Below are 24084 nucleotides of genomic sequence, written 5' to 3'. Positions count from 1 at the left end.
GAGCTCAAAATAGTCAAAATAATCTTGAAAAAAAATTGGAGGACCCACTATTCCCAATTTCAAAACTTACTGCAAAGCTAAAATAATAAAGATAGTATAGTACTAGCATAAGCATATACATCAATGGAACAGAACTGAGAGTCCAGAAATAAAACCATGTATAGATGGTCAATTGATTTTCAACAAGAGTGCCAAGACCATTCAATAGGGAAAGAATAGCCTTTTCAACAAATGGTGTTGGGACAACTAGATATCTACATAAAAAGAATGAAGTTGGACCCTTACCTCTTACCATGTACAAAAATTAACTCAAAATGGACTATACCCAGATGTAACATGCGTGAACCTTTCAAACAGTATACTAAGTGAAAGAAGCTACTCACAAAAGACTACACATTGTATAATTCTATTAATAGGAAATGTCTGGCATAGACAAATCCATACAGACTAAATAAATTACAGGTTGGTTAGGTTTGGGGACTTGAGGAGAAGAGTGACCACTAAGGAGTATGAAAGTGTTCTAAAATTAGATTGTGGTGACAGTTTTTTGTTACGAATATAACAAAAAACATTGAATTATACATCTTAAATGAGCAAACTGTACGTATGTGAATTACATCTCAATAAACCCGTTAAAGGAAAAAAAGAAAACCCTTTTAATGTCTCACTACATTGCAAAGCTTACAAATAAAACAAGACTATATAAGAAAAAGAAAACACTTATACATCTAGAAATATTTTATATAAAACAGTCTCACCTCCAGTGCTTATTTCTACCTCTGTAGAATCTCTTTCCAAACTCCCAGCACTGCTAACAATATTCATTAAATGGATTGCAGTCCAAGCAAAAGGCATGCGATACTTCCCAAGTCTTTGGCAAAACTGATCAGCTTGACTTTTCAGCTTCTCCAATTTTTCCTTATTCTGCAAAACAAAACTTTATACATTATATGATTACATTCAAAGAAATGAATTAAAGGCTATTTCATAATATATAAAGGAAAATATAAAGGTTAAGAATTCTCAATTCTCAGCAAAGATGGAAAAACAATCTGTACCTTGCAGAGATCAATTAACAGTATATTATCTTTACTAAGCAACCTCAACCAGTTCTACAAATGTATGTGAAAGTCTTTAAAATTTCTGTTTGTGATGATCTTATGTTGGGAGAAAAGGACAGCAAGAGTCGAACATGTTTATGTACTAAAAGTACTATTTTATGAAAGGAAATATAACCTAGACAACAGGTTCTAGACATCAACTGCCAACCACAAAATATTCTAGGTTACGACTTATTAAATTTTACTTTTCTAAAAAAGATGGAAGCAGTTGGGCCATTCTGACATAATCACTAACTTATGACAACTATGAGGTGGGACTGGGGGTCACAAATAAACCAACAATAAATAAGCCCAGAGTTGTAATAAAAGAAGCAAACAAAAAAAGTATGACAAGAGGACTAAACCCTGGAAAAAGACCAATGATCCAAATAGCACGTGCTTATCTGGAAGACATCCTGAGGCTGGCTCAACTTTTAGGCTATCCTTGAAACAAACACTAAGGTGGCCTGCAATAGCCAACCAATGGTCCAAGGGTGAAAACCTACACTAAAATCTCTCACATACAATTTCCATATAGGATATTGGTAAGGTATACTCAAATGGCAGTGTCCTACCTTGGGACTCAGGACTAAGAAAAGATGAAGAAATAGCTAAATGGTAGGACTGTTTACTGCTGTATCTATTATACCTTCAAAATAGGTTCTTGCTTTAAGAGTACTTAAAGAGAATTAAGGACCCTTATCAAGTATGTGAATATGTAAGAGAAGAGTGAAATAAGCTGCAATTATACACCTATGAACTTCATATAACAGAGCAATTTAATTTGTAAAATGCGACCTGGGGAAAGCCAGAATACTTTAACCCTAATTTCAACCAGATATCCAGGAATCAGAGAATATCGTGTGCTCAGATGTACCCATATTAGCAGAAAACGCTCAATTCTTGTTCCAAATCTCAGAAAAATAGAAAGCAAAACATTTTCTAGATTGTGGTGATTTGTCCAATACCCCTCAAGCACACCTCTCCTGGCTGTTTGACATATTAAATCATGTGTTCAAAGATCCAAAAATCACGTTATGCCTTTTTTTTTTGGCTGCATTGGGTCTTTGTTGCTGCACATGGGCTTTCTCTAGGTGCGGCGAGCAGGGACTACTCTTCGTTGCGGTGCAGTGACTTCTCTTGTTGCAGAGCACGGGCTCTAGGCGCACGGGCTTCAGTAGTTGCAGCACATAGGCTCAGTAGTTGAGCCTCGTGGGCTCTAGAGCACAGGCTCAGTAGTTGAGCCTCGTGGGCTCTAGAGCACAGGCTCAGTAGTTGTGGCACATGGGCTTAGCTGCTCCACGGCATGTAGGATCTTCCCGGACCAGGGCTCGAACCCGTGTCCCCTGCATTGGCAGGCGGACTCTTAACCACTGCGCCACCAGGGAAGTCCTCACCTGTTATTCTTATAACTAACTCAGGGTATCTGGAATTTGGTACCGATTGTTCACCAATTATTTTTGCTTTATAAGTTTATCCAAATTCTAGAAATTAGTTATCTGATGGCAAAATGGAGATTGTATTTTCTATTTTTACCATATTCCCTAATTATCTGCAGCTAGACAGAGGCCCAGAATACTTCTGCTTTGCTAGAAAAAGTTCCATCAAAATCACTATTTTGCAAACACAGGAAATTTTTCATTATTTAGGAATTAAACTGAGCTAATTTGATTCTTTAGGAATCCATTAGCTTGGGGTGAGGGAGATTTTAAAGAATAGCATAGCACATGACTCAAGCTAGGTAATGAAAGAAATAAAGAAAATGGGTAGGCCAAGAGAAAAAAATGAATTAGTAGTAAAATTCTTTAATATGCTCTGTATAGTATTCTCCCAAATTATAATTTCGGAGATTAGAGGTTGTTTAGGGTTGGGTTTGGGGATCTGAGGAGAATGGAGAGTGACTCCTAATGACTATGAAAGTGGCGGAAATAAGAGGCATGACATTCTACCTTGGTGGCATCTGCTTCTTTGAAAATCATATATGGTTCTGCACACTCTCCAATGTCTCCTTGCTGTAGCACTTTTTCTAGCTGTCAAAGACAAAAAGAGTAAAGATTAATTAAGCTTAAAAATAAAAGCAATCAGCCTGGAATGCAAGGATGGCTCAAAATACAAAAATCAATCAACATAATACACCACATTAACAAAATAACAGAAAAAAACCACATGACCATCTTAACTGATGCAGGAAAAAGAACTGGACAATTCAACACCCTTTCCTGATAGAAAAACTCAAAGAACGTAGAAAAGAAGAAAGCTACCTCAATATAATAAAGACCATATATGCAAAGTCTACATTTAACATCATATTCAATGCTGAAAAACCAAAAGCTTTTCCTCTAGAATGAGGAACAGGATAAGGATGATCACTTTTGCCAATTCTATTCAACAAAGTACTGGAAGTCTGAGCCACAGCAATTTGACAAAACAAAGAAACAAAAACATCCAAATTGAAAAGGAAGAAGTTAAATTATCTCTATTCACAGAAAACATGATCTCTGATATAGAAAACTCTAATATTCCACACACATACACACACACACACACACACACACACACACAAAAAAAAACTTGTTAGAACTAATAAATAAATTCAGCAAAGTTGCAGGATACAAAATCAACACACAAAAAAATCAGTTGCATTTCTATACCCTAGCAATGAGCAATTCAAAAAGGAAATTAAGAAAAAAATTCCATTTACAATAATATCAAAAAGAATAAAATACTGAGGAATTAACCAAAAAGGTGAAAGATCTGTAATCTGAAAACTATAAATAGTTAGATTATCTACAAGGGTGCCAAGACTATTCAATGGGGAAAGAACAGTTTTTTCAACAAATGATATTAAAATAAACCTGAATATCTAAATGCAAAAGAATAAAGTTCAACCCTTACATTATATTATATACAAAAATTAACTCAAAATGGGTCAAACACCTAAACATAAACCTAAAACTATTAAACTCTTAGACGAAAAAATAAAGGAAAAGCTTCCTGTGATTGGATTTGGTAATGTATTCTTGGATTTGACAAACAAAAAAGCAAAGGCAACAAAAGTAAAAATAAATTGGATTACATCAAAATTTAAAACTTTTGTATATGACAGAACACAATCAACAGGGTGAAAGGCGACCCACAGAATGAGAGAAAATATTTGCAAATCATATAATTGATAAGGAGTTCATATCCAAAACAGATAAAGAAATCCTACAACTCAACAACAAAACAACAAATAATCTGATTTTTAAATAGGCAAAGGACTTGAATAGACATTTCTCCAAAGAAGCCATACAAACGTCTAAGAAGCATATAAAAAGACGCTCAACATCAGTAATCATTAGGGAAATGCAAATCAAAACCACAATGAGATATCACCTTACACCCATCAGGATGGCCACAATTAAATAAACAAACAAACAAATAACAAGCATTGGCAAGGATATGGAAAACTGGAACCCCTGTGTGCTTTTTATGGTGTAAAATCGTAATCTGCTGTAGAAGACAGTACAGAGGTTCCTCAAAAAGTTAAAAATAGAATTATCATGTAATTCAGAAAACCTATTTCTGGGTATATATTCAATAGAATTGAAAGCAGGGACTCAAAACAGATATTCGTACACCCATGTTCATAGCAGCATTATTCACAATAGCCAAATGGTAGAAGCAATTCAAGTGTCCATCAAAAAATGAGTAAACAAAACATAGTGTGTATCTGTCTGAGTATACACATACACATGGAATATTACTCAGCCTTAAAAGGAAGAAAATCCTGAAACATGCTACGACCTGGATGAACCTTGAAGACATTACGCCAAAGGAAATAACCCTGTCACAAAAAGACAAATACTGTATTATTCCATTCAAATGAGGTATCTAGAATAGACAAATTCATAGAAACAAAGAGCAAAATGCTGGTTGGCAGGGGCTGGGGAGAAGGGGAAATGAAGAGCTGCTACTTAATGTGTATAGAGGGTTAAGGTTTTGTTGGCAAGATAAAAATTTCTAAAGATTGCTTGCATGATAATCTGAATATACTTAATTCTGAACTGTACACATAAAAACGATTAAGATGGTAAATTTTATGTTATGTGTATTTTACCTCAATTAAAACTATTAATAAAAGCAATCAGTCTTAAAAGTCATCTCCATTTAATATAACATCCAAGTACAAAATTACAATTAAAAAAGACAACTCACAAAATATTAAGTAGCCAATACAATAATTTCTACTTATCATTTTTCTCCAAAATGTCTCACTTTACCCCTATAAAATTTTTAATGTTTTAGGAAAAGAAATATAGATAGGATAAAAGTCCAGAAACCAAATGAAGTGTATGCAAGAATTTAGCACATAATAAAGTTGATACTTCAAATTAGTGAATGAAGGATACATAAAGTGCTCTTACAAATTAATAAATTATTAATACAATTAATAATTGATAAAATAAAAACAATCCAATGAAATGAAGATTACACAACTGTATTTTTTTCACTTAAAACTTATGTATCTTATACACTTAAAATTTGTGTTTTTTATGTATACAAACAAGTTATAAATGAGCTTACTATTTGAATAAGCACTACACAAAACAGAATATCCAAATGGCCAATAATTCTCAGACATCAGGGAATTATAAATTAAAGCCAAACTGACATAACCCTGCAAATGCACCAGAAACAAAATACATAATAAAATAAAATTAAAGAAATTGAAATGTAAAATACAATAAAACCTGATGATATCAAGTGTTAAGAAGGAAATGGAGCAAATGAAATTCTCAAGCACTGCTGATGAGCCTGAAACTTGGACTAACCACATCAGAAAACTGATTCTTTCTACTAAAACTGAAGCTATAAACACACTATGATCCAGTAATTCAACATCTACCAATATACTCAATAGAAATGCAAAAATCATATATAAGAATGTTTACAGCAGCATTACTTACAATAGCCAAAAGCTAGAAATAACCCCAATGTCCATCGACTATTAGAATGGCCAAACTGTGATATGCATATAACAAGATACTATGCAGGGTGAAAAACAACCAACTATTGCTACATGCAAAAATGATGAATCATATAATTCTTTAGAATGTCAGACACAAGAATATATATGATTCCTTTTCTATGAAGAAAAAGAGGTTAAACTAATCCATGGTGATAAGTCAGCATAGTAGGAAGGGGCCAAAGAAGGCTGTTGGATAATGTTCTATACCTTGATCTGGATGTTGGTTACATAACTGAGGTAAGTATGTAAAAATTAAAGAAAGTGTACACCTTGTGCATGTTACTAACTATAAATAAAAGTTTATAAAGAAAAGATAACCGAATTTCTATACACCAGTGATGAATGAAATTCTGTATATAATTTAAAATGAAAAATTTTAAATGATACCATTTAGAACAGGGTCAAAAATATCAAATTACCAGGAAGATATAGGAGAAAAGACCTAAAAACATACTGTGCTCATTGACTGGAGAACTCGACAGTTTAAAGACGTCAACTTTTCCAAATTGATCAGTATATTTAATGCAATCTCTGTTTAACGTCTCAACAAGTTCTTTCTTGAGAGAGAGTATGCCTGCATTGGGGAAGCACTGAGGGACTGACAAGCAAAAGTTTATACAAAAATGTAAAGGGTCAAAAACATCCAGCCTCTCTCGCCTCCTCACTTCCAAGATGACCAAGAAAAGAAGGAACAATGGTCATGCCAAAAAGGGCCACGGCCATGTGTAGCCTGTTTGTTGCACCAACTGTGCCCGATGCTTGCGCAAGGACAAGGCCATTAAGAAGCTCATCATTCAGAACATAGTAGAGGCCTAAGCCGTCAGGGACATTTCTGAAGCAAGTGTTTTCGATGCCTATGTGCTTTCCAAGCTGTATGTGAAACTACATTACTGCGAGAGTTGGGCCATTCACAGCAAGGTAGTCAGGAATCATTCTCGGGAAGCCCGGAAGGACCGAACACCTCCACCCTGATTTAGACCTGCAGGTGCTGCCCCACGACTTCCACCAAAGCCCAAGTAAGGAGCTAAGTCCTTTAAGACTGAAGAAATACTGTTCTCTGAAAAGACAATAAAATGGAAATCATACTTTATTTTAAAAAAAAGAAAAAGAAAATAGAACATCCAAGGCAATCTTGAAGAATAAAGCTAGAAAGAAATATACTGTTTTTTATAAACTACAATAATTTTTTTTTTGGCTGCGTTGCGTCTTCGTTGCTGCGTGCGGTCTTCGTTGCTGCGTGCAGGCTTTCTCTAATTGCGGTGAGCGGGGGCTACTCTTCGTTGCGGTGCGCAGGCTTCTCATTGCGGTGGCTTCTCTTGTTGCAGAGCATGGGCTCTAGGCGCATGGGCTTCAGCAAGCAGGCTCAGAAGTTGTGGCATGTGGGCTCTAGGGTGTGCAAGCTTCAGTTGTTGTGGCACGTGGGCTCAGTAGTTGTGGCTCGTGGGCGCTAGAGTGCAGACTCAGTAGCTGTGGTACACCGGCTTAGCTGATCTGCGGCATGTGGGAGCTTCCCGGACCAGGGATCGAACCTGTGTCTCCTGCACTGGCAGGCGGATTCTTAACCACTGTGCCACCAGGGAAGTCTCTAAACTACTATAATTAAAACAGTGTGGTACCAGTGCCAATTAAAGACAAACAGGCCAGTTGAACCAAAAAAGATTCTAGGAAAAAAATCTCATACATATGAACACTTGATTTATGACATGGGATACTTTGTAAAAGCAATAGGAGAAAAAATCAGTCTTTTCAATAAATAGTGCTGGGTCATTTGGTTATCCATATGTGGGGGGATTAATCTTCATCTCAACTTCACTCCAAACTATATGTGTAAGGTGAAACAATTACTCTTACCAGGGATCACTTGAGAATATATTTTTGAATTTGAGGGAGGCAAAAATTTCATACACAAAACACAAAATACCATAGCCATAAAGAAAAAGGTTGATAAATCAGGCAATATGTAAGCTATAAACTTTGATTTATCAAAGGATAACATTCTGTGAGAAAGTGGCAAAATTGTGAATACAAATAATCAACAACAAAATAACATGCAGAATAGATTAAGAATTCCTATAAATCAATAATAAAAAAGCCAAAATAACCCAACAAAAATACGGGTAAATTATTTCAACAAGCATTTCACAAACAGACTATCCAATGACCAGTAAGTATATAAAGATGGTTGCACAGTGAAAACCAGAATGGCCACAATTAAGACTATCAAATAGCAGTGTTGGCAAGAGTGGAAAACGGTTGAATCACTCTGGGAAACTGATACATGTATTTATGCTAAACATATATCAACACTATTATCCAGCAATATCAAACACAAACACATGTATACTCATGTACCAAAAGACTTGTTAAAGAATGTACACAGAAGCTTTATTCATAATAAACAACTAAAAACCAGATATACACTAGGGGAAAAAAAAAACCCTATGGTCTACCAAGGTCTATCTATTCATCTAAGCAGGATAAATAAACTGTGTTATAATCAGACAATGAAGTAAAACATGATGATAAAAATAAAAGAACAAACTACTGCTGTACATAATATAGAGGATTCTCACAGAAATTATATTGAGTCAAAACAAACCAGGCACAAAAGACTGCATATTGTATGACTGCTCAGATGAAATTCAAGAAGAGGAAAACCTAAATAATGGTGATTTAAGTTGGAATACTAGTCATCTGGTGGAACAGAGGGGGTAGTCACTAGAAAGACAAACAAAGAACTCTCCAGGGTGATGGGGTGATGGAAATACTGTATGGCTTGAGCTTAGTCATGATTACACAGAAAAATACATAGTAAGAATTCATCACTCTGTTTACCCCACATTTGTAAACTATACAGGTCTTATTATATGTATTTCATATGTCAGTTTTTTAAAAAACTGGTAAGTGTAACTAACTGAAACTCTTATTCACCCGTGGTGGGGAATACAACTATCACAGATACTTTGGAAACCAATATGGCAGCATCTACTAAAGCTGACATATAAATATCCTATGACTCTTCACCCTTCCTTTACTCCCTCACTGCTATATGACACTGCACTTCCTCCAAATAAAGAGGTCAGGTATATATCACAACTCCTAGAGTTTGTGTTATCATGTGACCCGTTTTGGCCAATAAAATGTTAGCTGGTGTGATGTGACCAAAGGCCAGAAAAGTGTCTGTGCAACAGGGTCTGCTCTCTGGCACTTATGCAATCACCATGAGAATACACCAGTCTAGCCTGCCAGAAAAGAGACATACAAAGAACAGCTCTAACTAAATCAAGTGACGCCCAGCCAACCTACAGACACTTGGAAGGAGCACAACTACCTAACAGAGTATAACCTATATTGGCTGACCACACAGACAACTGAGATGCATGAACTAAAAAATGCTTATTGTTGTATGCCACTAGGATTTTGTCTTTTTGTTCTTGTAGAGCAATAACTAATTAATACACAGATCAAGGGGATTTTTCTCTCAAAAAACAAAAACATCCTGCTGGACTATGATTTAAGAAAACCTCCTAAATACATTTTCTTTAAAGTCTGTAAAACACTTTAACTTGTACATATTTTTGAAATTATATAAAAGTCTTTTTCTATGTATATACAAACATTTATGTGTGTATAGGTGTGTGTGTATATATTTTACACAATTGAGACCATATGGTATGAATAGTCTCATTTTTAAGCAGCCAGTATTCCAATCATCATCTCTATCTTTCCAGTTCATTCCCTCAAATATGTTCTATTTTATGAAAACTTACTATTTTCCCATGTAAAATAACTGTGTATACACATTTATCAATTGTATTAATATCTAGAACTTTACTCTTAAGTGAGTTTCTGAAGACCACTGCTGCTAAATCTTTGCTTGTAAGATTGTTCATTGTAACTAAGATTTATTTTAACCTGAATTCATAGGAATCTGTCCACAAATTAGGACATTATTCCTGTGGGTAAATAAAATTCATTTCATGACAATCCACTTTATAACCTTATTATAAAATTCATTACCTTTTTATGGTAATTTTATATAAATACAGATAAAATGATTAAAGAATATATTTTAGGCTATTCTCAAGTCAAGGTCAAGTTAAGGTAAATTATTCTTAAGTTACCCTAAGCTAAGTAGCTTAGTAATATTCAGATTTTAGAATCTGTAATCCTTATTCTTAACTGGCTGACAGTCAAATCATAATGCTCCGTGATCTCAATGATTTAGATTTTAGTATTTATATATTTAGGAGCTGAGTGATAAAATCATAGTATAGCTCCTATGATGCTTAATTTTATATGCCAACATGGCTAGGTTATCAAACACCAATCTAGATGTTGCTATGAAGGTATTTTTTAGAGGTGATTAACTTTGAAATCAGTAGACTTTGAGTAGAGCAGATTACCCTCCATAATGTGGGTGGGCCTCATCCGGTTAGTTGAAGACTTGAAGAACAAAGACTAAGGTTTCTCAAAGAAGAATTCTCAAGACTGCAACACAGCAATCCTGCCTGAGTTTCTGGTCTGCTGCCCTGTGGAATTCAGACTTAAGACTACAACATTTCCCTTTACCTGGATTTCCAGCCTGAGCTACACATTTCAAACCTGTCAGCCCCCACAATCACACAAGCCACTTCTCTGTGTGTGTGTATCTCCCTCCTATTGACCTATTTCTCTGGAGAACCCTAATAAAGCTCCCCACTCAAGAAAAATTTAGGTAGCACCTATAGTATATGTCTAATATTGTGTTAAGAAATATTAAGATGAAAAAATAGATTAAAGATAAAATCTTTACCCTTAAAAAGTTTGCAATATTGATAGGGACACAAGTATACAGACACAACACAAATAAACAAATATATTTATCATTATTCTCACCTTTATTACAAGAAAAACATCTTGGGAAGGATAAGTGATAGAAAAAATAGCTGATCGTGCCAGGGTGGTAATGGCAGCAGGTGGTACATGTGGACGTAATAATCCTTTCATCTGCTCAGAATTAAGGTCAAAATAAAAGTTTTCTGAAATCTAAAAAACATATTCATATATTAAATTTAAAACCTGTGTATTTTATAAAAACTCACAAAAATCATACAGTCTTAAAATATTACAGATATTAGACGATTATACTAACATACAGTTTACCATATATTTCACTGACTGATCTTTACATGTCTAAATCAAAGCAAAAAATATATAACGCAAAAAACATATTCTAAAGAACCATATCCCACACTCTTTTAATTAGAAATTTAACTTCTAATAAAGTATACAAAGAAATTATTATTGAGATGAATTACCCCAGACTGAGTCTTTAAAACAATTACATGAATAACATCTCAGAAGATTTGATTTAGCAAATACAAGTTGCTGGAATACAGTTCCACTACAGAAATACATAGTATGTTGACAGCAGAAGTCACTAAAGGCATTTTAAGTTTCTACTACACATTAGGCTTAGAATACTGAAATGCTGTATGAGACAGCCCTCTGAAAAACTCCTAAGTGTAATAAAGATATAATGGCAAAACTAAGAGCACTACTTTAGACAAGAATATTTGAAATATATATAAATGATCTTTTAGCTAGTGAGAATCTGAAAATTACATCAACAAAAATTCACCATCATTGTAATCCTTTATACATCAGTTGCCTAAAATGGTTTTCTTGTATTTTTTCTATTTATTAAACTAAAAGAAAGTTGCTTCTGCTACTTGCTTTTGGAACTCTTTCAATGAAATAAAAACTAGGTCAACTGAACTATTTTAGAGCAAGAAAATACTTTATGTCTTAAATTTCTACTTTCTTCTTAAAATATCCATGTTTAATAATATTCTCAAAAAGTCATTATTTATCTTATAAAACAACTTAAAAACAGGTTTCTGAACCTATGATTGTGACAAAAGACTAGGTTCAAATTATATAACCTTACCTTTTTCTTTTCCTTCACATCATATAAAGCCAAACTTGCAAAAATGGGTTCAATTTCAATCTCAAACCTTTAAGAAGGAAAAGGATGAAGTAGTTTAAAAATAAAGTACATAGTTTGAGAAATTCTCATTCCAAAAATAAATTCTCTCAATACCTTGTAGCTTTCTACATCTGTGCTACACCATCTATACTGCCCCTCTTCCTGAAACACACTTCTCCATGTATATCTTTCACAGTCTAAATCAACCATTACTACATACTTCAAAATCTTAAGAAAAAACAAAGCCTGCCATGTAACAAATATAAAATCATCTCTAAGGAAAAAAATACTTTGTCTTTATATTCCTCAAGCCAAGAACAGTGTCTGATAAATACCACAGATTTCAGTGAATGTTTTTTTCAAGTTTTAAGACTAGTTATATAACTGAGGCAGAGTCATCTTCACCTAGCCAAAAATGCTCTAAAGCTCAGCTTCATAGGCAAGATTAAATGTTTAGTAGAATTTAAAATTATGTACAGAACAATACTTTTCAAAAGGACACAAACACAAGTATAAAATCTACCAGGATTTTGTTATACTGGTATTCAAAATATTATTCCAGAAAATAAAAGTTACATAGTAAACAAAATAAATACTCACTTGAGTGATAAACATTTTACAAGAAGTCTTTGACCAAAATGTTCCTTGGGCACCTCAGGAACACTAAGTCGTTCTATTGGTTCTTCCTACAAATTAACAAGCAAAACCAAAATGAACATGCTTACCATATGTCAACCCTTTATAATTTATTTTTTAAGAACTTATTTTATTAATCTACTACTTTTAGTCTTCACAAGTGAACACAGAAAAGAAGGGCCTATTTATCCTCAAACAGGAGTCACTAGATCATAAGTGTGCTCAACTATATTTCATTTACAAAAAGCATAGTTATGTTTCAATTAAGTTTTATTCCCTACATTATCATAATGCTACATACAATTCATACTCCCAAAACATCTATCTTAATAATCATTTGCTTCTTTATATCCAAATTATCTATACCTCATCTGGTGATGGATGCAAAGCAAAGAGTTCCTTATGACGGTTTGCTTTCCTTTGGTCATCATTCTGACGGTCTATTTCTTCATTTGGAGTTCGATCAAGTAAATTGGGAAGCAAAGCATCAGGAAGTGAATTTTTCAAGTCAAAAATACTGCAGGCCCAGCTACCCCTTGGAGTATCATCTATTGACATTGAACGTCTTTTAAGATCATCCTGTCACACAAAACATTAAATATATTAATCAATGAATTTTAAAAAACTATTTTAAAATAACTTCTTATAGTCATTTAAAAATAAAAGTATTACTTGTTCATCCTGGTAGTTGTTGCCATCTGGAGCTTCATCGGATTCAAAGACCTGTTTTGGCAAACCTTTTTGCCTTTCTTTCTGTTTATCTAATGTATTAGGATTAAATCCTGTTCCCAGTTTATGATATCTATTCAAAATAAAATAATTAAGGAAATATCAATTTTTGAAAATTTTTCACTTTTTCATCATCATTATGTAATAAGCCAACTGTTCTCTGCATTATTTCTTTACATAATAAGAACATATTCTGGCAGTTTTGAGTGTATTAAACATTTAACCAGAGGTTTAAGAAAACTTCCATCCAAAGTTCCTTTAATCCAACTAGAGAGCATTTATGAGTTTCCAGAGGTAAATCATATTGTCCGTCCTTTTCATGACAATCATGTGGATATAATTTAAGTTGTACTTTCAATTCAGAGAATTGGTCAGTAAAAGGAAAGGATGGGAAGCCAGGTTAAAGAATAAAATGAGAGAGCAGAAAATACATCCTGCATTCATAACAATGTAAATTTTTAAAAGGCAAAAAATATATAAAGCACTGAAACTTAAAGTTCCAAATAGCCAAAAAAATTTTGCTATATCTCATTAAGTATAAAAAATCTTAAACAACCTAAAGCTTCAGGCTTCTAAAATGAAAAAATAGGGACTTCCCTGGTGGCGCAGTGGTTAGAAATCCACCCGCCAATGCAGGGGACATGGGTTCAATCCCTGGTCCAGGAAGATCCCACATGCCGCGGAGCAACTAAGACCATGCACCTAGAGCCAGTGCTCCACAACGAGAGAAGCCATGGCAATGAGAAGCCCACGCACCACAACAAAGAGTAGACCCCGCTCGCCACTAGAGAAACCCGGCACGCAGTAACGAAGACGGAACGCAGACAAAAAAAAAAAAAAAAAAGCCTATAAAAATGAAAGAATAGCAAGATCTACACCACTGTATACATATATTCTTAACTAACATGTATTGTTGTATAATATATATATTAGGCTACGAACAACTCTTAAACTAATGTATACTTCTTTCCTAACAACCCAATATCCAAGAATATTAGAGACGCTATGATCAAAGAGCAACTATTGTGTCACACCTCATATAGTCAAACTGGGGGAAATTTTAACTGGAGCATAAACAATTATAATTACCAGAGGATGATATGGTTCTATCAGTCAATTTATGATATAGTAAAGAATCACACTTAATATGAATTATTCATGTCTTGCTGCGAAACGTATTGAAATAGCAGCTACATGATGCTCACATCATAGCATAATCACAAAATAAAAGAAAGCATTTTTCTCTGGAATAACTAAAATAAAGATACGCAATATAGTAACATGAAAGATATTACTCAGAAGCAGATATTTTATCTTTCATGAAATGTTTAAAGTGCGTTAATTTGTGTAAAAATGCCTGTAAAGTGACAAAGTTTGAATTCAAACACAGATCTGTTTAACTCTTTACACAACGTTGACTAAAGACAAACAGACAAAACTTTGCAGCCAAAAACCATTACCAGATATTTTTGAAAGATACTAAACTGTTTTCTAGTCTTTGCACCTTTTTTCCTCAAGGGAAACATTTGTATTTTCCTAAAGGACAGAATACACTGTTGCTTTTCTATATGAAAAAGGGTTTTTTTAAAATAACATTTTATTATTACAGAACCGATCCACGCTCATTGTTGAAAATTTTAAAATACAGACTTGTAAAAATAAAATCATTATATTTCTACTACTCAGAGAGTATCAGTGTTGAACTCCTAGTATTTAACTAACTGGATCTTTTCCTGGGCGTATGTTTAATCATAAGTATATACATATACATAAGTATACACATACTTATAGTTTTTGTATTTTTTAATAAAAATGAGATAATGTGGAAAAAAAAAGTGCCTTAATTGAGAAACTAGATATCTAAGCTACTCTAATAAACCAGAATACTGTTGCATTCTTCTTCCTTTATGTCCTAAAAAATTGATAGTATGAAATACAAGAGAGCTGAGAAGAATGACATGATTCATGACCAATACTCTTTTCTATATTATCATTCTGTTCCTGTAGTCAGTTGCTATGATAAGGCTCTACATGATTACCCATCCAACACCACCATTTCTATGACTCTGTATCTTGGCATTCTCTCCCTCACTTATTCTGTTCCAGCCACACTGACCTCTCTGTTATTCCTTGAACATTCCCAGCATGCTTCCAATATGGAGCCTTTGCGTGTACTGCTCTTGCCTCTGCCTAATACACTCTTCCCCCAGATATCCAGAGGGCTTACTCCTTAACTTCCTTCACGTCTTCGCTCAAATTCATCTTATCAGAAAGGCCTTTTCCGATTAGTTATTCAAAGTGGAATCACCTCTTCTTGGCTCTCCCTATCCCCCCCATCCTACTTTTTTTCTCTACAAGACTTCCCTCTATTCTTCCCAACTATTATATATTTATCTATGCTTGTTTAATGTCTATTGCCCTCAACCCCAAGTAGAACATAAGCTCCACGAAGGCATGGAGTTAGTTTTGTTGATTGTTGTATCATCACTGCTTAGTATAGTGCCTGGCACATACTAGCCTCTCAGTAAGTATGTCTTGAATGAATAAAGTACTTTCTATCCTTTCACCCTTCTGTGCTGAATTATGGAAGAATTTTTTGGTTTCATCTTATAACTTACTATTCCACTTTTCAGTCACATCCGCTCTGCCATTAAACCCATCTGCTGAGTTTAAAAAATTTTTTTCACTGAACAAAATTTTCACTTCCAAAGATAACCAGTTGATTTTTTATATGGTTACCATAACTTTTTCACATCTCTTCGAGGATATTAGTTACACGTATGGATCTTGATGTGTGTTCTATTAACTATTTCCTAAATTGTAAGTTCTTTTATTTGTAGTTTGATAATTCTCTTTCAAGTGCACTGGTTTTAATCAAATGGTTGGCAATTCTAGGTTCTAATGCTCATTTTTTAATTTGTAAGCCCATATCTGTCTGAAAATACTGTATCTGCTTAGCCAAGCACATATCCAGTGGCTGTGGAGAAGAGGCACCTCATGCTTCCAGGCAGAGTCTGCCAGTCTTCTGGGTATGAGGGCTCCTTCTTCTTCCAAGGTATGCCCACCCCAGACACTATTGTATGAGCTCAAGCCCCTATAACTAGTGCTCTTAAAGTAGGCAGATACCGGACATCCCTGGTGGCGCAGTGGTTAAGAATCCGCCTGCCAATGCAGGGGACACGAGTTCGAGCCCTGGTCTGGGAAGATCCCACGTGCTGCGGAGCAACTAAGCCCATGCACCACAACTACTGAGCCTGCTCTCTAGAGCCCACGACCCACAACTACTGAGCCCGTGTGCTACAACTACTGAAGCCCACGTGCCTAGAGCCTGTGCTCCGCAACAAGAGAAGCCACCGCAATGAGAAGCCCGCACACCACAACGAAGAGTAGCCCCTGCTCGCCACAACTGGAGAAAGCCCAGGCACAGCAACGAAGACCCAACACAGCCAGTCAATCAATCAATCAATCAATCAATAAATAGGAAGATACCTCTGCTCCCACTTTTATGCATAAAGAAGGGTATAAGAGGTTTCAAAGTAACCAAATGTCCAACATTTACCCCAGGTCCCCCTTCCACTGCCTGTATTCACTGAGCCTAAAGCTCTACTGAACCTTTTGCATGTATCTTAGATTATTCTGTGCTGTGGTTCTCTGTTGTGTTCCAATCATATCTTTTATATTTCAGGGATACTTTAAAACTTCTAGTCTACCAAAAGTACCCCTTTGTCTTCCATTTACTACTGAAGGTAATAAATAATATCTAGTATAACAGAAAAAAATACAAGCATTAGAATCTGATGCTCCTAGGTTCTAATCGTAGCTATTCCACTTTTTGGCTATGGGACCTCAAAGAAGTTACTTAAGTACTCTGAGCCTGAGCTATCTTGTCTGTTGGAACCTTAAATGAGATGAGTGTAAAGTATCCAATAAAATGCCCAGCATATAGCAAGTAACCATAAATGTTAACTACTGTACCCTCTTGGCTTAAATCAAGGTCAGCAATCCCTTGATTAGAATTAAGTAGCAAGACGACTCCATGATTCTAAGGTTAAAATATTTTACAACTAATCTATTTCTATCAAGATTTCTGATTACAGGTTTCCAACATACATGCATAAAGGTAAAGACTTTTGAGTTATCTGACAGAGGTACAGTCTTCTTCAGTAATCTCTAAAATCTGGCTATTGAAATACTTATCAAAATTGTAAGTTCATAAAAACAGCTCTTCTTTATAAAGGGTAGCAGACTGTATTTTTATTAGGTCACACTAAAACTAAAAAGCATGTCAGCAGTAACCCCAAGAGTGAAACACAGTGAAATAAGACAGTTGCCCATAAGAGCAACAAAATAAGCAATGGATACATCACTGTTACTAATACAATTTAGCACAGATAACTTCATTTCTCAAAACTGCAATGTCATAACAGAATTTTCCACTACTTCAGTAATTATACTTCCTTTAGAAAAATAAAATAAGGCTAAGAAGATTCAGCATGAAGACCCCTTCTTCATTATGTAAATTAGCAAAAGAAGAGTAATTTTATTTTATTTCTTAATCTGACTTGATATTTCAAACACCATCCATTAGAAACATAAATTTTGTGGTAAAACAAAACATTATTTTTACAACTACTTACTTGATTGGATGTACAAGTCAAGGACCTGTAAATATTCAGTTAGTTAATAAAAGGCAGAGACCTTTCAAACAGCTTGATCTAGAAAACTAGCTATTAAATTTAACTTAACCAATTCAATAAATTGGATTCTTTTTGAGAAATACAAATTATTCATCAATATTTACCCACGATTTCCCAAAAGAATTAGACTACAAATCATTATTATATATTATTATTAGTTATTAATGATCTATGATAATATACATAATATAGAAATACTATCCCCACAATATAGAAATACTATCCCCTTTCCTTATATTATTTTATAAGGAAAGTAAGAGAAAGTAATTGTGGAACTCCTAAGGAAAAAATATCTATATGCAAAGGTTCTTCTTTTACTTTTTCAGCTATTTTTAAAATGAATTTTCAGGTCTCATAATTAGTATTAATCTACCTTAATCCATTTACAGATCCTTCTCAGTATTTTTAAATGTCATAATGAATATATAACTTACTTTCTGATCACAACTGCCCAGTCTTCTGTATAACTTCTTATACAATCTCTAACATGTGGATCCATTTCACTATTTTAAAAAAGAAAATATATTTATAATTTAGACAGGAAAGCACTGATGTTTGTGAATTCTGCTGCTGCACTCTTGTTCATATAATAGGAAACAACACTACCACAAGAAATAGAATCTAAATAAAATAATGGAAGGTAGACTTTTTATAGTTACACTAAAACCAGAAATAGGTAAATGTCTCCTTACCTTTCTTCAGGTACAGCTGAAACAAGGGTTCTACAGTCCCTAGGACTATAAACCACTTCAATATCATCTGGAGGGAATTCAATCAAATCCCTTAAAAGCCCAGAATCCACAGCTAAAGGATGAGTAATGAGGTAATCTTCCAAATCCACTGGATCCACTGCTTCAGTAAGGGGCACCTTTATAAACAGGGATGGATGTGAGAGATGGGTATAAAGAAAGAGGTGGACACAAGAATTTTAAAACTTAAATAGATTTATTATTTAAAAAAAAGTAATTTTTCCCTTGCTATTTCTAAAATGTCAACATATATTCAGCCAGATGAACTAAAGAAACCACAAAGTGTTGGGTAATACTCTCTCTGATCTTGCTTTGATTTTGCCCATAACTCCCACATAAAAACAGTAAGATAATTAACAGTTTTATAATACTATGCAGTGACAAAATACTCACTGGAGGGATTCTTTTTTATAATTTGGAATTTTCATTGCTAAGTTTCTTAGTGGTGCTTTTACTTTATTTGTTGTTACTGTTATCCTAGTAAAAACGTACAACCATACTGCAATAGGGGGAAAAATGGCCCTCCAAAAGACTGCCAAATCCCAATCCATGGACCTTATATGTCAAAATAAATAAATAAAATATAAAATAAGAGTGTTTGAAGATATCATTAAGGATCTTAAAAGAGGGACATTATCCTGGATTATCTGAGTGGATCCTAAATGCAATCATATATATCCTTATATGAAGATAAACAGAGATTTGGGCCACACCAAGAGGAAAGCCATATGAAGACACAGAAAAGAGAGATTTGAAGATTCTGGCCTTAAAGGTAGAAGTGATGTGCCACAAGCAGCCACCAGAATCTGGAAGAGGCAAGAAAGTGATACTGAAGGGAGCCTCTGAAGAAAGTGCAACCTTGCCAAAACCTTGATTTCTGCCCGTTGATACTGATTCCAGACTTCTGGACTCCAGCACTGTGAAAGAATACATTTCTGTTGTTTTAAGCCACCCAGTTTGTGCTAATTTGTTACAGCACCCGAGGAAACTAATACACAGACCCTAATAAAAGTATTATTAGCAATAGTAGGATATTTGTGGCATTCCTTAGCCAAGCTGAAATTACAGTTTTTGATAAGATACTTTATTTCTTATCTAATTCAAGAAAGAAAATTATTCAAGCAAAACTATAAATGATTATACAACAAATGTGCAGTTGTGGACCAATGAAAATAAGAATATGTTATTTTTCAAGATGTTCAACTGGCTAAAAACACTGAGACCTGCCTACTGTGCAAGTTTGCATTACTACAAAGAAGGCGCTTTAACCTATACTTCTTTGGACTGAACAACTAGGTAGAACAACAACATTTTAAAGATACTAAGTAAAATAATGAATGACTATCACATAATAAACACTCAAAAGATAATAGCTATTATTATCATTATCATTATATGTTTTCTCATTTAAACCTCCCCGAAACCCTATAAGTTAGAGATAATTACTATTTCAATTCTACAAATAAAGGCAATTGTGCTCAAAGAAGTTAACTTCTGAAAATAAAATAGCCACAAAATGAAGAGCAAAATTTCAAACTGGGTCTTTAAGATCTAAATTCATGGTTTTCTCTCATAAGCATTCTATCTTACCTATTCTACCAAGTACATAATACACTATCATGACATGCTTAATAGAAGCATAGAAGCAATTCATCAGGGAAAGGGAAATCTTTTTCAATTACTGTTGCTGGAAAAATTGGATATCTATATAGGGGGAAAAACGAACTTCAATCCTTACATCACGACATGTACAAAAACTAAACTGAGATGGACCATAGATATAAACATAAATGCTAAAACTATAAAGCTGCTAGAAGGAAATATAGGAGAATATCTTCAAAACTTGGAGTAGGCAAAGGTTTCTCAGACATGACAGAGAAAGGGATAATCGTAAAAGAAAAACTGATACATCAAAAGACGGTTAAGAAAATGAACAGGCAAGCCACACTAGGAGAAAATATTTACAAAATACATTTAATTAGGGACTGGCATCTAGATTAAATAAAGAAGTCCCACATCTCATAAAAACAAACCACCCCCTCAAATAAACGGTGCGGTGGCGGCGGGGGGGGCAGTTGGTAAGACATTCAGAAAGGAAGATGTAAAAATGGCCAGTTAGGGACTTCCCTGGTGGAGCAGTGGTTAAGAATCCATCTCCCAACGCAGGGGATGCAGGATGGATCCCTGGTCAGAGAACTAGATCCTACATGCATGTCGTAACTAAGAGTTTGCATGCCACAACTAAGGAGCCCTCAAGCCCAACTAAGGAGCACACATGCCGCAACTAAGACCTGGCACAACCAAAATAAATAAATAAATAAAATAAAATTTTTAAAATAAAAAATCCAACAGAGTCCATAAAATAAAATTTATTTTTTTAAAAAAATGGCCAGTTAGCACATGAAAAAGTGCTCAACATCAAAAGTCACAAGTAGGTACTTCCACTTCCAGGAAGATGGAGTAGACATACTTTTCTCTATTCTTCCCACTAGTTACAACTACAAACCCTGAAGATTATATATTAAATAAACATAAGACAGCTCTGAAAGGTGGATAGAGAAAGGCAGACCTACAGGGACCTCGGGACCCAAGGATTAGCACAACAGTGAGTTACCTAAAATTTCTTTTTACCTGATATACTCCAGACCTGATGCTAGAGAAGCCCACAACCCAGAAACACCAAAGAGCACAGGAAAACAAAAAACACAACCAAAGCCTGTTCTCCCCAGCCAAAGGACCAAGAGAGCAGCAGCCTGGAAAAATAGAAAACGGTTAGAGAATAACCACTCTACTCCAGACAAACATCACATGAAAAACTGTAGTCCCACCCATATCCACACCAGCAAAGGCCAAATGGGGAGCTAGACTTCACCCTCACCAAGCTGTAACAAGCCATCCCAACGCTACCCGTTCAGCACGATGTCAGAGAAGTCAGAGTGGGGAGCTGAGATTTTCATATCTACTGGAAGGTAATGAATCCTCCACTCCCACAGTGTCAGTGGAGTCCACACAGGGAATCTGGACACCTATTCCTATACAGCAGTAACAAGAACTCCTTCCCCTTACTGCTGAGGCAATGTCAGGTGAGGTCTATATAATTTAATACCTATAGGGTGAAGAGACATAAAGGTACATAAGATTTCCACACTTCAGGGCTTCCCTGGTGGTGCAGTGGTTGAGAGTCCACCTGCTAATGCAGGGGACATGGGTTCGTGCCCTGGTCCGGGAAGATCCCACAAGACACGAAGCGGCTAGGCCCGTGAGCCATGGCCGCTAAGCCTGCACGTCCGGAGCCTGTGCTCCACAACGGGAGAGGCCACAACAGTGAGAGGCCCGCATACCACTAAAAAAAAAAAAAAAATACATGATTTCCACACTTCACTCAAACTGGTAAAATGTCAACACCAGTAGTGTGATTAGTTATGTATATACAATACCTTAAGCAACCACTAAAAAGACTATACAAAGATATGCACTCAACAACATTACAGATAAATCAAAATGGAATTCTAAAAAATGTTCAGGTAACCAACAGGAAGACAGAAAAAGGAAACTAGAGAAACAAAAAGCAGAGAGAACAAACAAAAAATAAAATGGCAGATTAAAGCCCTAGTAGAATGATAGTAACATTAAATGTAAATGGCCTACATACACAAATAAAAAGATAGAGACTGGCAGAATGGATTTAAAAACATGACGTACCAGTATGGTATACCAAAAGCTCACTTCAAAAAAGACAATATAAGGAGGCTGAAAACAGAAGGATGGAAAAAGATATACCATATATACATTAATCAAAAGAAAGCAGAAGTGGCTATATTAACATAAGATAAAGTACTTCGACTTCAGTGCAAAGAAAAGTACTGAATAAAGAGGGACATTACCTGATGATAACAGCTATGACCCATAGCAATCTTAAATGTGCATGTACTAAACAACAGAGCTGTAAATTATGGGAAGCAAAAACTGACAGAACTGAAAGAAGAAAAAAGATATATCTAGTTATAGCTGGAGACTTCAAGACATCTCTCTCAACAACTGAAAGAAAACCAAACAGAAAAATCAACAAGGATATGGTAAAATTCAACAGCACCATCAACCAATAGGATCTAATTGACATTTATAGAACAATCCACCCAACGACAACAGACCAAATACTTTTCTCAAAGGCCCAAAAAGTAAATACCAGGACAGACCATATCCCGAACCCTAAAACAAACCTCAACAAATTTTAAAAAATTGAAATCATATAGAGTGTGTTCTCTGACCATAATGTAATCAAACTAGAAATTAGCAACAGAAAGACAACAGGAAAACCTCCAAACACATGAAAACTAAAAACACAGTTCCAAATAATCCATGAGTCACAGAAGTCTGAAAAATGAAATTTAAAAATTACATTGAACTAAATGAAAATAAAACATAACAAAATTAGTGGGATGAGGAAAGTGCAAATCAAAAACACAAGATACTACTTCACACCCATTATGATGGCTATTACCAAAAAATGTAAAATAACAAGTGTAGGAGAGGATATTGAGAAATTGGAATCTTGTGCACTGCTGGTGGGAATGTAAAATGGTACAGCTGCTGTGGAAAACAATTCGGTGGTTCTGGAAAAAAAAAATACCAAAACACACAGGATTACCATATGACCCACCAATTCCACTTCTAGCTATATACTCAAAAAAACTGAAAATAGAGACTCAAACAGATACTTGTACACTAATGTTCATAGCAGCATCATTACCAATAGCCAAAAGGTGAGAACAATCCAATGTCCATCAACAGACGAATGAATAAACAAAATGTGGTACACATATACAATGGCATATTTTTCAACCTTAAAAAGAAATGAAATTCTAACACATGCTGTAACAAGCATGAACCTTGAAGACATTATGCTGAGTGAAATAAGCCAGACACAGAAAGACAAATATTGTATGATTCCACTTACATGAAGTATGTACATATAATAGACAAATTCATAGAGACAGGAAATAGAATGGAGGTTACTGGGGATTGGGAGGAGCGGGGGAATGGAATTATTTTTTAATGGGTACAGGGTTTCAGTTTGTGTTAATTTAAAAGTTTTGGGCGCTTCCCTGGTGGCGCAGTGGTTGAGAGTCCGCCTGCCGATGCAGGGGACACGGGTTCGTGCCCCGGTCCGGGAAGATCCCACATGCTGCGG

At 35.0% G+C, this 24084-nt stretch overlaps 1 protein-coding gene and 1 pseudogene across 14 annotated transcripts in view; one reads left to right on the top strand and one right to left on the bottom strand.

Moving 5' to 3' along the window:
- The window catches only part of DOCK7 (dedicator of cytokinesis 7), a 196979-nt gene that overhangs the window by 145332 nt on the left and 27563 nt on the right, over window positions 1-24084 (bottom strand). For all 14 annotated transcript variants that reach the window (XR_003679612.2, XM_028489312.2, XM_028489314.2 and 11 more), the window contains 9 exons: window positions 18837-19012; window positions 18579-18647; window positions 13391-13520; window positions 13085-13297; window positions 12683-12768; window positions 12044-12110; window positions 10990-11139; window positions 3050-3130; window positions 759-924 (listed from right to left, as the gene is read on the bottom strand). Coding sequence is in view for 13 of the 14 variants with exons in the window: in XM_028489312.2 (XP_028345113.1) it covers window positions 759-924; window positions 3050-3130; window positions 10990-11139; window positions 12044-12110; window positions 12683-12768; window positions 13085-13297; window positions 13391-13520; window positions 18579-18647; window positions 18837-19012 (1138 nt within the window). In the remaining variant the exon portion in view is untranslated. The remainder of the gene's footprint in view (window positions 1-758; window positions 925-3049; window positions 3131-10989; window positions 11140-12043; window positions 12111-12682; window positions 12769-13084; window positions 13298-13390; window positions 13521-18578; window positions 18648-18836; window positions 19013-24084) is intronic.
- On the top strand, window positions 6569-7131 carry LOC102979300 (40S ribosomal protein S26-like; annotated as a pseudogene).

The sequence above is a fragment of the Physeter macrocephalus genome, chromosome 4 (assembly GCF_002837175.3).
Source record: "Physeter macrocephalus isolate SW-GA chromosome 4, ASM283717v5, whole genome shotgun sequence".
NCBI classification, from domain to species: Eukaryota; Metazoa; Chordata; class Mammalia; order Artiodactyla; family Physeteridae; genus Physeter; species Physeter macrocephalus.
This window is presented reverse-complemented; position numbering and strand designations above follow the sequence as displayed.